Source organism: Psammomys obesus, unplaced genomic scaffold (assembly GCF_907164565.1).
Source record: "Psammomys obesus unplaced genomic scaffold, mPsaObe1.curated_primary_1811, whole genome shotgun sequence".
Taxonomy (NCBI): Eukaryota; Metazoa; Chordata; class Mammalia; order Rodentia; family Muridae; genus Psammomys; species Psammomys obesus.
This window is the reverse complement of record NW_026596095.1, coordinates 10,362,727-10,379,883: the sequence shown is the minus strand read 5'-3', so window position 1 is coordinate 10,379,883 and position 17,157 is coordinate 10,362,727. Positions and strand designations below refer to the sequence as shown.

Genomic DNA, 17,157 nt, shown 5'->3' with positions numbered 1-17,157 from the left:
TGCCTTCCCTACTTCCTGTTCTTACTCTGTTCCCTGTGTGCAGATAAAGTGTGATTAGGGCTCCCTGCTGCCAAGCTCTGCCCCACTCTTTCCATGTCATTCCTGCCACGGTGTTCTCGTCCCTTTGGAACCATAAGCCAAGGTAAGCCCTCTCTTCCCTAAATTGATCTGGGACACAGCCACAGAAAGTAACCAACACACAGGTAAGAGAAACCAGAAGAACTAGGGAAAGGAAAGCATTGCTCCAAGTGTGCCTGGGAGGGTTTCCCAGGGGAGCCAACGTGGGAGAGCAATTGTGTCATGAACTAGAATGGCAGCTGCCATCTCAGGTGCTCAGTCTGACTGTTGGCAAGAACTTGCCCTTGAGTTTGAACCTAGGTCTTTTGAAGCAGGACTCCTGGCTTCATTCTGTATCTTGTGGCAGAACCCTTCTGTTACTTTTGGTTTAATATGGGGATAGGGAAGAAAGTTCCTTAGAATTCCAGAGTTAGAACTGTCATGTTAGGTTGAGTCTATATTAAAGAAATAGGATACAATTATTTCACAAAAAGATATATTTCCACTCATGGCTATTTACAGTTTCATATTGAAAGAATATCATATAACTGATACCTTCTGCAGTGTTTCATGCTTTTCTTTTAAATGCCTCTATTTACATTTATCTGACATGGAATTAAAAGTAAGAATGGTCAAATACCATGGTATTAAACAACCAGCAACATAGCTATGTCTTCTTAAATTTGCTGATCAACATTAGCAATAGTTATCTTAACAATAAATTACCATTCATTTTAAAAATCAGTAGTAATTTTAAACAATTCATAAATAAGTATGCTCTGTGCAATTTAATATCCCATGGATATTAAAAGCTTGTAACTTGTTAGATTTGCACTTTGTCAGGTTATAGCATTCCCAGCAGGACTGGCGAAGCTCAGTATTGGCCCAAGGTCGTCTGGACAGATCTCACGCCTCGGCCTGCCTCACGGAAGGTGGTTCCAGTTTACGAGAGAGGGCGGTTAGAATCTGGTTGAACTTGTCATATCTCTCAGTCTGCTTGACTCCGGCCCCCTTGCTGCCCCATAGCAGTCGCATCTGAAACTCAGTCGTCAAGATGTCACTCATTTCTTCATTCGGTTGAAAATCTAATCAAAACAAAACAGGGAAGTTCAATTCGTTCTACCTAAAAATAAAAATTCAAAAATGAATGAAAGCTTGTTTTAAAGCAGAATTAAAATGACCTCCCACCTCTTGGTATTCTAAAAAATGCTTCCAAAGAAAAATGCAGGACCTCCTCATTTGACCCGATTCAGAGAATTCACAAGTTAGTTCACTGAGCCGGATGTATTGAAGCCTTTGTTCACTGTGGGACTGTGGTGCTTTAAGGAGTGTTGGTGGCTGGTGCCTTGTCTGGGGTTGTTTTTAACAACTTTACTGATGCAGAATTTACCTGTCATATGATTCAACTGCATTCCATGTGACTCAACTATCTTAGCTGTAAGGTTTGATTCATGTATTGTCTTAGGATACTTGCCTCAGCCTAGGAAGTTCCCTCATAGTTCCGGACAACTAGTCTGTGTTCCTGCCCGGTCCTAGACAACCACTGAGGAGCCTGGGTGCTCCTGTGCTTATTAGGAAGTATGATGGAAATGGAATCACATGGTGCCATGCACTGTCCTGTCAGGCTCCCTTCACTGCGTATGATGGTTTTCAGGCTGTTCTGTGTGGGGCATGTTAGCAGTAACCCATCCTGTTTTACTGCTGGCTAGCAGGCATTAGTATGGACAGAACAGACTTTGTTAACCCATTCACTAACTGATATACTGTGATTAATGTCACCATGCACAAGCCCGTGTGAACATTTGTTTTCCTTTCTCTAGGAGAAATTGGGTCATACAATAAGCCCATGTTTATTTTTAAAGAACTAGTCATAAATACTTCAGTTTTGTATCACTAGTAATACCTGAAAATCCCAATATCTCTGTGCCCAAGTTTTATCAATATTCTTCATTAGAACCATCTAGGTATCTCACTACAGACAGAACTTCCATTCCTAAACAAGTTATTCCCTTACCGCTTCTGTGTCTTCTCTGATGTAGTGTCTATTTAAATTACTTGGTGAGGTTTAAGAGGTTTTTAAAAGTCTTATGTTTAAGATACATGTTTAACACTATTTCCCCTGCTAGGATCTTCCTTTTTCACTTAAAGTTTTAAAAAGCCAAAATTAAAAATCATGATTAATCAGTGTTTTGGTTAGGGTTTACACATTATATGTCCAAAGAAATCTGTTTATTAGGGGCACTATGAGTTTCTTTTATGTTTTCTTACAAGAACTTTTTATACTTCAAAGGTGGAAAAGAAAATAAGAGCTAAAGTGATTTGCTATAGGTTGGCTTCAAGCATCGTTAAGTTTATCCAAATACACTGATTATGCCATATCAAATGCCATATATAGTATGCTTTAATATCTATTTAATTGAATTGTATATTTTTGTTATCTGAGTCACACTACCAAACCAGAGGACTTTGTGTTGACTGTGCATGTGTGTAAAAGTAAGGAACTATCTGCCTTAACCACTTAACTAAGTGGAACACACACACCTGTGATGACTGGTTATCAGTCTGTCTGAGGAAGCTGCTCTCTACTACAGAGCTTAAAGTTCAATTTACACAGCACTCACCAGAATGTGAGGGACACTTGGAGCAAGGAACACAATGAAGTCTAGATAGAACACTTATGGTGGCTATGCCTTTCCAGATGTTAATGGTGCACATTCTTCTCAACTCTGCCTTTTATTTATCCTGTCCCCCGATAGACCACAGAAGAAAGGAGATACAAGACCCCTAAATTACCTGGAATTACAGGATACAGTTTGGGGATGAGTTAGAATGATAATTCCAGGTTGGGAAAGACAGCTCAGTCAGTAAAGCATTTGCTGTGTGAGCACAAAGGCCTGAGTTCAATCCCCAGAATACACTTTAAAAAGCTGCACATAAGCAGCTAACAAATGCAACATCAGAACACACAAAAAAAGCTTCTGACAGAGGATTACTATCCTCTTTTGAGAAGAACTCAAAAGAACAGTCAAAAAGACAAATAGCCCAATTTTTAAAATGTGCTATTGGTTTCTCGAAAGAAGAAACAAACAAACAAACAAACAAACAAACAAAAAAGGCTAAGAAATACCTTTAAAAGTGTTCGCCATCTTTAGCAATTAGGAAAATGCAAATTAAAACTGCTTTGAGATTTCATCTTACCTACCCCATTACCTTAGAATGGCTAAAATCAAGAAAACATGAAATGCTGGCAAGAATGTGGGGAAAGGGGAATCCTTATTCACTGTTAGTGGAACTGTAATTAGTATGACAAACAAAAATTTCAGATCTACTGTGTGATCCGGTTATGCCACTCCTTGGCATATGCCCGAAGGGCTTCGCATTGCACCACACAGACACCTGTTCAGCCATGTTCACTGTATGCTACTCACAATACCTAGAAAATGGAAAGACCCTAAATGGCCTTCAGCTGATGAATGGATAATGAAAGTGTGGTGCATATACTCTAGAAAATACTATTCAGCTGCCAAGAAAGTGGAAAATGAATTTTTTAGGTAATAAAATAGAAAATACTATTCTGAGGGGGATAACCAAGACAAATGCCTCGTGAAAAGGGACCATGGTGGGTTGTGTGGAGAGCTCTAGAGAAGGGAACGATAGGACACAGGTGCTATGAAGAAAACTGGGAGAGGCTTCATCCCATCTCCCTCCCTCGTTCCTACTTAAAAAACAAAACAAAACAAAAAAAACAAACAAAAACCCCACGATGATTGAAAAAAAAACTATTGAGAAACAATTTGTTTACATATATCCATGTATATGTATGCACATATAAATAATTTAAATGAAGTTACACCATTTGAGGTGATAATGTCCTCCCCACCCCCAAGAGCCAGCCAATTTAACAGAAACCCTAGTGCCAGGTATAGAAAACCTTTGAGTCTTTCATCAAAGGGGTTCAAGAGACTCCCAGAACTTGAAGGTAAGACCCTATTGCTGAAGATAGCACATTCTTTAGACAGGGACCTGGATGAGTGGAGCCAGAATTGACCTGGAAGCCTCCATGAGAACTAGCTCTCATAACATCTGTGGGTACTATGCAAGCTGTCAAAGGAGAAAAGCAATTAAAAGTCCTACTCAGCTCTAAAGCCTGTGAGCCACAACTATGACTATCACAGCAAGGTATTTACAAGGGTGCAAAAGTGACACTTTTATCTTGGGAGTAACCAACAGCCATCTAGTTGGATTTAAGGCACACTCAACAGGAGGGAATTCGTGCCTGGTACTGTAAACCTAGCCAACTGCCTGTGGTTGATGAGGTCAGGGGAAAACCCACTACTACCACCATTTTCCTAAACCACTGTAATTCCCAACTGCATTCTAAATACTGTCCTTTTATCCACAGAGAGGTGTGGTTCTCGCCCCCAATCAAAGCAGCTGCTTTTTGCAGCAGATAGTGTCCATCAACAAAAATCCCCAAGTAGTCAAGATGCAGAGAACAATTTACCATGGGCTGCCCATCCCCCAGTTGATACATCTACAGCCCAAGCTCTACACCTAAGGTGTAGGGAACATCAAGGAAGAGGGTGTGGAAAGATTATATGAGCCAGAGGACCAAGACATATGTCTTCTACATATGAAAGAAAATTGCACCCATGAAACCTCAAAAATATGGTCACCTAAACCAGCCTGTACAATGGCAACACAAGGTAATTAATGGCGGCTAAGAGAAGAATCAGTCGCCTCCAGGATAAGACCCTGATGGGTGATCCAATCTTAAATGGTCATCCCTACACACATACACATATGGACTCAGGTTGTAGTTACAGATACATACTTGTGTGTGTGCGTGCAACAGTAATTAAAGCAGTCTACATAGGGAGACTTGGAAGGAGGTAAAGGGAAATGTGGCGGAAATTATACAAATATAGTACTCGTGTATGAAATTATCAAAAGATTTTTTTTTTTAAGCTGGTCATGGTTACCTGAGAAGTGGCTCTGTGGTTAAGAATGTGTACTGTAGAGGACCTGAGTTTGGCTGCTAGCACCTATGTCAGGTAGCCTACAAGCCTCTAGCTAGTTCGACAGAATGATGCCTCTGGCCTCCCTGTGCACCTTCACTCATGCTATCTCCATCCATCTATCTATGTATCTATCTGTCTGTCTGTCTGTCTGTCTGTCTATCTACCTACCTACCTACCTACCTACCTACACATATAATTTAAAACTTTGTAGACCAGGCTGGCCTTGAACTCACAGAGATCCTCTGCCTCCCAAATACTATGATTAAAGGTTTGCACCATCATTACCAGGCTTAAAATATATATATATATATATTTAAAATATATATATGTACATAAGTATATACATACAAGCTTATTTATATCCATATATATACATACATATATACTTATATACATCTTATATACATATATATGTGTATATGTATGCTTGTATATATGTGTGCAGGCACACACACTAGTATGTACCTCTAATCCCCACACTGGGAGACACAGATAAAGGGTCCTGGGACTTGTTGGCCGGGCAGCCTAGCCCCCATGGTAAGTTCCAGGCCAGTGAGAGACACTTATTCAATAAAAAGGGCGTATGGTACCAGAAGGCAGACATCTAAAGTTGACCTCTGGCTTCCACACAGGTGCACACACACAGCACAGTGAAACCCATTTCTTTGTTCTGAGACATTCCCGAAATAGAAAGTCATGAGCAGTAACACAGGAAATGTAGTATCCACACCTTAATCTTTTCTCACTGGTCATTTTTCTAACTGAGGGCATCTCTGCCCTTTCTTTCATTCTTTCCTCTTAATCCGTACATAGAGAGGATTCTAGAAACTGGTGCCTACCTGCCAAGATCCTCTCAGCATTCATCCTGTAGCTCTCCCAAGCCTCGGCCATCAATCTGGCTGTTGCCAAGTGGTTCAGCATAATTTCACAGCTCTCATCATTTTTTTCCCACATGTCAGTTCCTTCAAAGGTGACCGTCTGGCGTTCCATTAACGTCACAAGAGGCATCAGCAGCGGGACTGATACACTGCTTGGTGAGACACAGGTAGACTCTGAGGAACAAGGAAGAAAGTCCCAGATCATGTTTTGTTGACAGTTCATCACAGAGCCAACTGGTCATCTGTGTTTCACGGAGCCACTGAAGATCTGTACATGCAAGGCCACTGTGTGATTATAGGCCAGCGTCAGCCTTGCAGACGGCAGGGTCTTAGCACGCACCCTGTTTGAAGCTCTGACAAAAGAACAGGAACCACTAACACAGGAGAGAGGTAAGCAGCTCTGGCACACATCCTGCCCTCCTGAGCTCACCTCTGCCTTCATGCAGGACTTTGCTGAAGGGCTTCAGCTGCTTTTCATAGAGGATGGCTGTTTGGGTGTAGTGGTGTCTCAGAGCAGTCCATGTTTTTTCTAACCTTGTGATCTGCAAGAGGGAAAGGTTACTGTTTCAGAAATGCTCTTTTAAAAACTTACCTTTCTGTTTAAATTTTGGGATAGGTGCTAGATGAGCAGGGCACTGTCAGGAGTAGCTGTGAGTTGAGAGAAAATGTAACCCCTGTGCCTTATTCTGCACTGTTCTGATGCCCCATCCCACAACTCTTAAATGCTTGTATGTGTGAATACATTTAACGTGTGCAGACTTTAAAAGAATAAATGCTAAAGTAACTATCATGTTATAGTTATTTTGTGTGCATGTCAGAGGACAGCTAGTGAGAGTGAGTTCTCTGCTACCACACGCTTAATCTGTTCAGCATCTTGCCTTTAAGGTGGCCACTCATTTTGTCATTGTCATTTGATTTTAATGAAAAAAAAAAAAAAAAAAAAGTATGTGCCAAGCATGCTCTGACTTCCAGGACATGTGACTGCAGATTTGTCCCTCAGTGGCAAGGACAGGTGTTATGAGCACCTGGCAGGATTGTAGAGATAATCTGTGTTTAGGGAAATGGCTGGAATAAAGCCCCAGCGGTGTTGATGGTGCTGGTCTGACCCGGCTTGCAGGACTCCTCTAATCAAAGTCCTCCAAGCACTCACAAAAGGGAAAGCAGACCTGAGACAGACAACAGACCTCACTTCCCTCTAGGCCTATCGTGTTTGACAGGCTGCTGACAGCATCCAGCCTCTGCCAATGCAGACAAAGTCATAGACCCAACCTGACACAGGTTGTGACCCCTGTAAAAGGGTTGCTCGACCCCCAAAGGGGTTGTGACCGGCAGGCTGAGCACCACTGGTCTATGCATTCTCTAATACAAGCTCTTTAAATTCCTTGGTTTCACTAGTCAGTACCCAAACCACTACATTCCTGATGATCCAAATGGATGCAGCCTCTGCCATGCCACAAACTCCAGCATGCCCTAACTGGTTCTTCAGGAATATCGCCTGTTAGTGAGGCTAACTCTAGCTATTACACAGCAAAGATGAGATGTGGTCTGTCAGCAGTTACAGTGTTCTTATAAACAGAATCAAAATAGGACAATGCTCTTGGCTGCCTATAACCAAGGCAGCTTTCATTAAAATTCAATTTATCTTTAGAGTCTGGCTGGGGAAGCCAGAGATAACTCTGCAGTGTTGAATGCACACTGTGTGGGAGGCAGCACAAAGCCAGCATCTCACCTGAGGCATCTCTAAGGCTTTCATGATGGCTGAGAAGGAATAGAGGTCTCCCATGGCATCTTTCAGTTCCACTGCCACCTGGATAATCTTATTGAGGGTGCTTGCTCGGTTCTCCAACGTGCCTGTGCAGCCCAGAATGTCCACAGCAATGCCAATGGCCATGGTGTTGTGTCTAAGCGGGAGAAGACCAAGGGTCAGGCTCAAGTCAACAAAATGGGGAGAAAATAGCCCTAATCATCCAGAAGGAGGGATATTTGTGTGCCACTGGCTGGGAGCTGGTTTGGAAAGCTGCTCTTGGTCAAGTCCATCCCACACCAGGCAGAGAATGCACTATGAATTCAGAAAAGAAGATGCCCTAGGATATAACCAGGTTCAGCCCTGGACATGGGAGCATGAAGGGGACCTCCTGGTCAGCAGAACCTCAGAAGCACATGTGGCTACATGTTCTCTCTCCTATCATGAGACTAAAGGAGATACCAGGTCCCCCACCATTCAGAAGGTGCTATCTCTGAGGAAAACTGGGCCTCCACTTAGTGGGGAATGGAAAAGGAGAGAGGGAGAGACTGACTCTTGATCCAGGAAGATGTTATGGGTATAAGAACAGGAAGAGGAGACAAGAAGGGTGTCCTGCAGCCCCAGTACAGATGCCACAGAGTGACTGGAGCAGTGGACAAAGACTGAAGTTGTAGGCAGGAATTCTCTGTAAGGGCAGACCCTAATAAAACAGAGCATCTACCCCCCCCCCCCACACACACACCATAATTCTCCCTTTTCTCACCCTAAACTACAAGGGTCAAACTCAGAGACTCAGGTCAGGAAGCAGGGTGACTTTTCTGTACATAACATAACAATGGGACCCTATGAACAGGGTCAGCAGTGGCAGGAAGCTCGGACAGCAGCCTTCTTCCTTCCCTCTGTAAATCTGAACCCAGGAATTTACTGCACTGGGCCAAAATTCCCTTAGTTTTCCAGGCTACTATGTAAGCGCTAAAAGTAAGTTTATAGCTAGGATTACTAAGATACCATATGTGCCTTTGAAACTCCAGGGTCACACTATCCTGAAAGGTCATAGTTGGGGCTGTTGTTCTCTGCTGTGCTCCTTCTGTGCAGAGGTGGTTGGTCCCTCACCCCTCTTAAGCAAGGGTGTCTGTGAGTCAATGTCTGCCTCACCTTCCCAATTCCCCTAACGCCTGTTAACTGAGTAATGAGCTCTGCTGTCTCCGACTGTCTTTACCAGTATGTACATGCTTGCGAGAATGAGTGTGTGTGTGTGTACACTCACTTGCAAAGCAGGGGAAAGGTTTGTGAAATGGAGACACAAACAAAATGTGGCACAAAAATAACTTGTCACCTCTGTCTTTATTTGTAAACCACGGTCTCTCTCTTTTGCTGGGAACTGAACCCAGGGCCTTGCACATTCAAAGCAAGCACTCTACACCCGAGTTATATCCCTAGCCCCTCTTAACCTTTTACTTTGAAACAAGGTCTTGTTAATTTGCCTGGTCTGTTACTGAATTTGTGGTCCTCCTGCCTCTGACCCCTGTACAGCTATAATTGACAGCTATCTTGACTCGTTTTGTCTGTTTGTCCTATCTCTTGCCTTTTCCCCCAACCATGGCCCATTCCTGATTTCTTGTCTTTCTAACTAATGAATCCAACCAGATACCTAAACTGTATACTTTTTGAATTCGTTGAAGAGTTTTATCTCGTAGTAAAGTATTAATGTTAATTCAGCCCAACACTGCAGGCATTTCTTTCAACCAACAGTGAACTGATTGCCTGTTTCACTCATGTTCCTCCCTATGTTCCCACACCCCTTAGGAGGTGGCGAGCCACCAGTGGCTAACTGGCTGATGATAATCACTTGTTCACCATCTGCTGGGGACTTCCTGGTGGTGGTGGGTAGGGAGTGTGTGTGAATGACTCAGTCTGTGGCTTATTTGTCAGTGGCCAGAAACTAGCGGTACTCACGTTATCAGAAGGATGCTTCCAGCTTAGGCTGCCCAGGAATGAGGTGGTAAATTATAAGTCAAGGGCAGTTTTGATTCAAGAGCAAGAAAATGAAGTAATTGTGTAGTACAGGACTCCTTATACCTTGGCCTATTAGTTAACACACCACAACCCATCAAACTATCCCCCAGGCTCTGTGGGTAGATCCCACAATCAGAGATGGATAGGAAACAAATTAGGGTGCAAGATTCTAGGCAAGCAGCAAAAAGAAAAGGATGTTAACAAGAGTTTAAGTCAGAAAAAAAAAAAAAAAAAAAAAAAAAAAGCAAGAGTGTCTCCACAGCTGCTGACAAGGCATAGACCGGGCTCTGGCCCTAGCACACCTCTCAGTGCCGGAAGAAAAAAAAAAGGCTCTGGAGATTTCAGATTGCAGTCTCCACTAGGAATGAGGAAGTGAATGACTACACCGCCCAGACAACAACACAGGGGAAGTGAGAGGTGCTGCTGGGCATGAGGAGGAAGAGGAGGCTGGAACTGAGGCGTCTGGTCAGGAAAAGTGGCTAGCGTGGAGGCTCCACATGGAATTCCCCAGAGCCCTATACCGTGAGCCTGAACAAAGTCAGGGGGCACTTGCTAAACATTTATCCTCCTCCTGACCCGCCACCCACCTCACCCCGCAGCCTCTGCCTCACTCTCTCAAAGTCATTTGTTTTGTTTGTTGAGACCATGTCTCCAGGCTGACGTGGGCTCACTGTATATATGACAGACTAGCCTCAAAACTGTGATCCTCCTGCCTCCACTTTGCCTGCTGGGATTGCAGGCATGTAACCCCACACTCATCTTTGTAAAGTTCTGTGAAATGCGGTCTTTACTTCCAGCCGCCAACAGCAGCTAGCACATATGGATAATCCCGTGTCAACTTAAAAACTTTTTTATCTCTTGACCAGATAAGCTAGAGTCAGATAGAAGGGGAGGAGGTCTTCCCCTATCAGGGGGCTAGGGAAAGGGCATAGCGGGAGAAGAGGGAGGGTGGGTGGGGCTGGGAGGAGACAAGGGAGGGAGCTGCAGTGGGGCTACAAAGTGAATAAATTGTAATAAATAAATATATAGAATTAAATTTAAGAAATAGTATCATAGCAGAAAAAAAAAGTAAAAGGAACGCCTAGAATTAATAAGTAAAAATTTTCAAGGTCACAAAACCATCATACTAAAATTGGTTATAATTCCATACAGTGCAGATAAAGTATTAGCACTTGAAAAAAATTTTTTTTATCTCTCAGTTGCATCTGCCACCTATGTGTGATGGCCACAGCAGTCATTGTTTTGAGCACATTCCGGAACCATAGAAAACTCAGCTGGTCAGGGCTGTACCCAGGAATATCATGAAAGCCACAGCAGTCATGGCTACTGAAAATAGTGGGGAATGGAAAAGGAGGGCAGGGGAGGGAGAGAGGGAAGGAGGAAGGAGGGAGGGGAATAGAAGGGGTAGAGAGGGAAAGAGAGAACAGCTTTTGTAATAATATGAAAATCTAGTCTTAAAAGAATGTCTCATACGAAGCACTCCATGGGCAAGGGTGTGCTTTTGTTTTGTTTTGTTTGTAGCCTGGGCTGGACTCTATTCTCCTGCCTCAGCCTCCCCAGTACTGAGATTACAGGTATGTGTGTTTTAATGGGCACCTACTGTGATGGTGAGTACTGTCAACTCGCCATCTAAAATCAGCTGGTAGATGGACCTCTGGGGAGGGGGTTTAGCTGAGGTATGAAGACAAGCCACGGTGGGTGGCAGGGCTCCCCAGCTGGGATCCTGTACTGTATAAATGGAGACAGGCACCGAGCAGCAGCTTGAATTCACTGTTCTTTGCTTCCTGACTGAAGCCACAGATCTTTCAAGCTCCTGGTGTCTAGGCCTCCCCACCTTGAGGGACTATGAACTGAAACAAACCCCTTCTTAGGATGCATTTGCTATGGTAATTTTAGTGCAGCAACAAGAGAAGGTACTACCTGGGGTTTGCAGTGTTTTTGAAAAGTGTCAGCTTGGCTTCAGAGCCCTGAGATCCCTAGTCCATCACTTAAAGAAAGAGGTCAGGCTGTGTTTGGTGGTGGGGCACAACTTCACTACCAGCATTTGGGAGGCAGAGGCAGGAGGATCTTTGTGAGTTTGAGGCCTGCATGGTCTACAGAGCACGTTCCAGGACAACTGGAGCTGTTAAACAGAGAAACAAAAACAAAACAAGAAACAAAACAAGAGAGAGAGAGAGAGAGAGAGAGAGAGAAGAAAGAGAAGGAAGGAAGAAAGAAGGAAGGAAGAATGAAAAAGAAGAAAGGAAGAAGGAAGGAAGGAAGGAAGAAGAGAGAGAGAGAGAAAGAAAGAAGAAAAGAAAAAAGCAGAAAGAGGTCAGAACCTGTTCTCCTCAGTCCTTCCCAATCCTAACAAATCAGCAAGGGGTCTTCAACTGCACAGACAAAGTGAGAGAGATGGAAAGCAGCAGGGATGTAGTGCTCCGGCTGAAGCCGTGCCAGCTTCAAACAAGGCCACTCTCCAGCCTCCAGTCAGGGACAGGCCAGGAAGGTGTGATGGCCCAGACTTGCACTGCACTGTCTGCTCATCTCCAAGTATTTTGCAGCTCAGGCTTGAGAAGAGCTGTGGGAGCCCTGGAGTGACGGGACAGTCCGATGCTGCTCCTCTCTCCCTCTGCATCCTGCCGCACAGACACCCCCCCCACCCCCCCGCAAGGAGCTGAAAGCGCCTGCTCACCTTTCTATAATGTCCAGGCGCAGCTGGCGTCCATGAGGCAAGGTAATGAGTTCCAGTCCTGAGCTCACACCCATGCTCCTCTTCATGTCTTCAGAGACTTCTAGTATCCTAGCAACCTGTCAGGAGCCAAGTAGAAATTCGCTGGATCAGGAAGTGGATTGGCCCCAGGTGTTAATTTAGCATGAGGAAAGAAATACAGTACACAAATCCCTGTGGCTGTGGATGGAATGTGCTCGTATTGAGTGACAACATGCAAAATGTTTCTCATATATGATATCTGAAGAATCTTAATAGACATAATAAAATATAAAACTGGATGAGGGGCTGGGGAAATAGTTTGGTCCATAAATTGCTCGCTGCGTAAGCATGAAAACCCGAGTTTGGTTCTTAGTGCCCATGTAGAAAGCCAGGCATGGTCGTATGGGCCCCTAATCTTCAGCACTGAGGAGGCAGAGACAGATGGACCTCTGGATCTCGTCAGCCAGCCAGCCTATGTGGCAAGCCCCAGGCCTCAGTAAGAGAGGTCTCTCAAATAATGAGGCGTACAGCTCCTCAGGACACCTGGGCCTGTCCTCTGAGCTCCACACACTACACGTACATGTGTGCCTTCATACGTGTACTGTCTCACACACGAACATGAACACACACAAAGCTGAGTGGGCAAAAGACTGAGCGGACTCCTAAGTGGTTGTCACAGCCTGAAGATTTGGTACACATTGGTCCCCAGCCAGGGAACTCATTTACTCGAGCTTTGGCCTGACGCAGGCTGGACCCTGGGGAGACATTTTGCTGCCAACAGCAAGGCTGCGTGTGTGGAGCCTGCCAGTCTCTTCAGGGGAGAAGCAAAGCGCCGTCCAAGCTCCCCTCTGCTCCAGGCTTTGCCATTCATGTTCTCACTTAACAGCCGCGGCTGGCTGCTTTTGCCCTCAATTACGCCTCTCCCGAGTGCAGTAAGTGCACCTTACGGCTGGAAGCCATCAAAAACATATGTGGTGATTTGAAACCAACACACCCACGTCTTCTCCAGAGAGGTTTCCCTGAAAGAAAATCTTTTTGTTTTCATCCAAGCCAGCTCTCATCCTAACCCAAGTCTTTTCTATTTTCTCCATTGATTAAATTTGTTCTTGAGTTTCTTATACTGCATTCTTTTTACCATCTCATTTCTAATGTGCATAATCACAGTTTAATGGGATCGGATGTTGGACCTGGCCATTCCTTAGTACACGTCATGCTGAGATGTTACGATGGAGTCAGCATGTCTCTAAACTGGAGCCATGATGAGAGCTCACTGACATACTATAGTGTGGCCCTGGGATTCAGTGGGTCTAACCACATCTGGGCATGTGGCAGGCACCAGATGGCCCCTGTTCTTCATCTGGTGGACTGACTCTACCATAGTCACCCCAGGCATATGAGCACCGCAGAGATCTTCACAACACGTCACGCAAAAGATCTGGAAGTTCAGCAATTGTTAAAGCTGACCTAAAATGTCTGTAACTGAGCAGGCAAGTATTGTCAGCCTCGGGGGGTAAGCCTGAGGACCTGGCTGTTCAGTGGTGGCACCCAGGACAGGATCAGGATTCATTCCAGACCGCTGTAGTTTAGATCTGACTTTCTCAAGGGCTTCGCCAAGGATTCAAATGACTATTTGAAAACACAAGTTGTAAATCAGTGGCCCTGTGGAAAGGGGGCGGTTCTGTCCAGATCTTGGCAAAGAGTCACCTTCACCATGGCAAGGTATTCCATATGGTGACCTTTCCCAGATTTAGACCATTATCCTGCCAGAGTTTCTAAGCCCTGTAGCTCTTTGGGGGGCACTGTAACCCACACCCTCTACATAATAAGACTGAAAGGCTCACCACTGACAGTTTTCTTCTGGAAGCACCAGTAGGCATTCGGAGGGCTCCATTCTGAGAGCAGGAAGCCTCTACTGTAACTTTAGTGTCTCATCATCAGCTCCCTTTCTTGGGCTACACATACTTTCCAGGGCTGAGCTAGAGGACTGAGGGACATTGAGCCCACACTTGGCCCATACTAAGTCCTTTTGGGATTAGAGAAGGAGGAGGTGGCAGCGTTTACTGTGGGCTGACCTTACGTTGGCAGGGCAGAATGTCCTAAGTGCCCTAAAGTGAGGCACTCTAGCTCCTCTGTCCTCCAAATCCTACCTGCCACCATTCTGTGAAGCCTCTGCACACTACAGCCTCCGCTCCTACTCCTCCACACTCCACTGCTTCAAGGCCACTGTGGTGTCCTGACAAGACCCGATGGGTACCTGGCCTGGCACTCTTCTCAGATACCAAGAGGCCTAAAATGAAATGGGATTGCCAGGTCCAATTGCTGGGTGCTCTGGCTGTGCTGTTCACAGCATAGAGGACTCAGACCTGCACCTACATACACATGGGTTTCCCTAACTTGATGGTAAAGTGCTGTAACAGCAAGATCCTGTGTGGGCCAGGAAGCAGAAACTTACAGACACTGGGAAAGGCAATGAGGCCTATCTAGACCAACCCCTCTCCCCATGGCTTCTGATACAAATCCTAGCACATGTGCCTCCTAGTGGAAGACACTTTCTGCATTCACCTTGCCAACTGTCCAGCCTTCCAGATTCATCTCAGCTGGCTGTGATCCCTAGCTTGAAGCCCCTGCTCAAGCCTCGCAAGTCTACCCACTCCTGCCAAAGCTTTTTCCAGCCAAGCTGTGGACCAAGTCCTTGTCTCACTTTCCCTCTCATCCCATTCCCACTAAAGAGCAGGTCCATCTGGGATAGAGATGCCAGCGAGCCTGGCATGCAGCAGTTGCTCAATCAAGGCTGACTATGTGACACTGATAGACACTTAGTGCATACTCTGGGCCAGGCCACGTACCCAGAGCTCCACAGAGAATGAGGGCCAGGCAGCTAGTGGATAGTGCTGCGTTTTGGACTCATCCCTAACAGCTGAGTTCTTAACTAGTGGACTTCACGTCCACATTCAAAGACAGTAGGAGAGTAGCTATGTTCCACCAAGGTAAGTGAGAAACAAGCAGTGCCCATCAGCAGGTGGAGGGGCCCCTGAGTTGGGATGCTGGGTCCTAATGGGCTCCAGTTTGTAGTGTACCCAGAACCACTGTCCTGAGGCCCTTCATAAGCAGCTGCTCCTGACCCATGTGCTAGGGTCAGGAGCACATGGGCACATGGCCCCAGAAACTGCTCCCTGCCTGCTTCTGGCTCCTGGGTGACTCCATCTCGTTGTGGCTATGCTGGGGGGTGGGAAAAAATTTCCTGTTGGAGATACTGGCAGTGCCTGGTACTAGTTCTGGGAAACAAGCAAGGAAACTGGTGGAGAGAAGTATTCAGAGGATTGAACACAGCCTTGCCCATGAGGCTAGGGTGAACAGTCTAGGCTGGCTTCTCCTTGCTTGCTGGGGACTCCCAAGAAACCTATCTTCCAGCAAAGCCTGAAGACAGATGTGGGAGGAGGCCCATCAGGAAGACAAAATGCACAGGGCAGGAAAGAAGGAGGACCTGTCACATGACATCAGACTTAGACTCTCCTCTGAAGGCTGTCAAAAGCAGTGGGCAGGGATTCCCTCTTTTCCTCCTTCATAGACACCCAAGGGTCCAATGCCCCAGAAAAGGCACTGTCCAGTAGCTACAGACCCCTGTGCTGCTTCCCAGAGGTTGGGGGGGAGCAGGCAGGCTCACACTAGGTTTGACTGTCACCTCTGGCATGGTTCCAGACCCAGGGTTCAGCCTGGCTGACCAGCCGTGACAGACACCGTCGGTCCTCTTGCCACCAGACAGTAGGTAAGGATTCAACATGGCAAATTATCTGCCCAAGGATACCCAACCACCAGAGTTAATAGGTCTTGGTCTTTCACAGCATTCCCATTTCCTGGCTTTCCCCTCGGGGCCTGCTTAGCAGGGACACCGCCCCCCCGCTTCCTCTACCAGCATGAATGAAACCCCAACCACAGGCACTGACTTAGAGTGGTCATCTAGTTACCCTTCCAGTCCTGGATTGAGGAAGAGGGTGTTTTCGACCCAGGCTATTTGGTGGCTTGAAGAGTAGTTGCTTGGGGAGTCCTTTATCCTCTCCAGAACTCCCTGGGGTATTGCTAGATTAGATTCCCAGCCAGGATTCCTGACACAGGAAGGAAAATCCAGCTTTTGAACAATCCCTAACCCCTGAGCTGAATGAAACAGGGCTTCAGATTTCAATGAGGCCTTATCTGTCACTCAAATGCCCAAGTATCAACTGCTATATGCCAAGAAGGTGGGCTACGCCCAAGATGCCCATTATCTAAGGGATACTGAGAGCTCATGAACACAGATCACCTGCTCCTGAAACAAATACCCCAACAAAAAATGAGGATGATGAAAGCGTGTATAGATGTGGAGTAAGAGTAACAAGCTTGGAACTGTATTTATATATGATAAACAAGTCTTATTTACGAATACCAATAGGCCTAGGATTCCACGTTCCAAGCGTTGTCAGTGGTGATTATTAGGAAACTAGATGTTTTTAAGTTAGTTTTTTTTTATTTTATGTATATTAGTGCTTTGCTTACATGTATGTCTGTGCAACACATGGGTGGCTAGTGTCCACAAGCTCCAGAAGAGGGTGTCCGATTCCTGGGACCTGCTGATACAGATGGTTGTGAGCTGCCATGTGGGTGCTGGGAATCAAATTAGAGTCCTCTGGAAGAGCAGCCAGTGCTCTTAACCACGGAGCCATCTCTCCAACCTGAGTTTTGAGATTTTTATTACATTTATTTAGTGTGTGTGTA

General features: G+C 45.5%; 1 protein-coding gene across 5 annotated transcripts in view; it reads right to left on the bottom strand.

The window, feature by feature from the left end:
* Positions 1-501: 501 nt before the first annotated feature.
* Bcar3 (BCAR3 adaptor protein, NSP family member) overlaps positions 502-17,157 on the bottom strand; it is a 109,568-nt gene continuing 92,912 nt past the window's right edge. For 4 of the 5 annotated variants that reach the window (XM_055628146.1, XM_055628145.1, XM_055628144.1 and 1 more), the window contains 5 exons: positions 12,391-12,506; positions 7,686-7,857; positions 6,387-6,498; positions 5,918-6,130; positions 502-1,142 (listed from right to left, as the gene is read on the bottom strand). In XM_055628146.1, coding sequence (XP_055484121.1) covers positions 964-1,142; positions 5,918-6,130; positions 6,387-6,498; positions 7,686-7,857; positions 12,391-12,506 — 792 coding nt within the window. In that variant the 3' untranslated portion in view covers positions 502-963. Of the gene's footprint in view, positions 1,181-5,917; positions 6,131-6,386; positions 6,499-7,685; positions 7,858-12,390; positions 12,507-17,157 lie in introns of all 5 variants that reach the window. The other variant, XM_055628147.1, reaches the window with a different exon arrangement.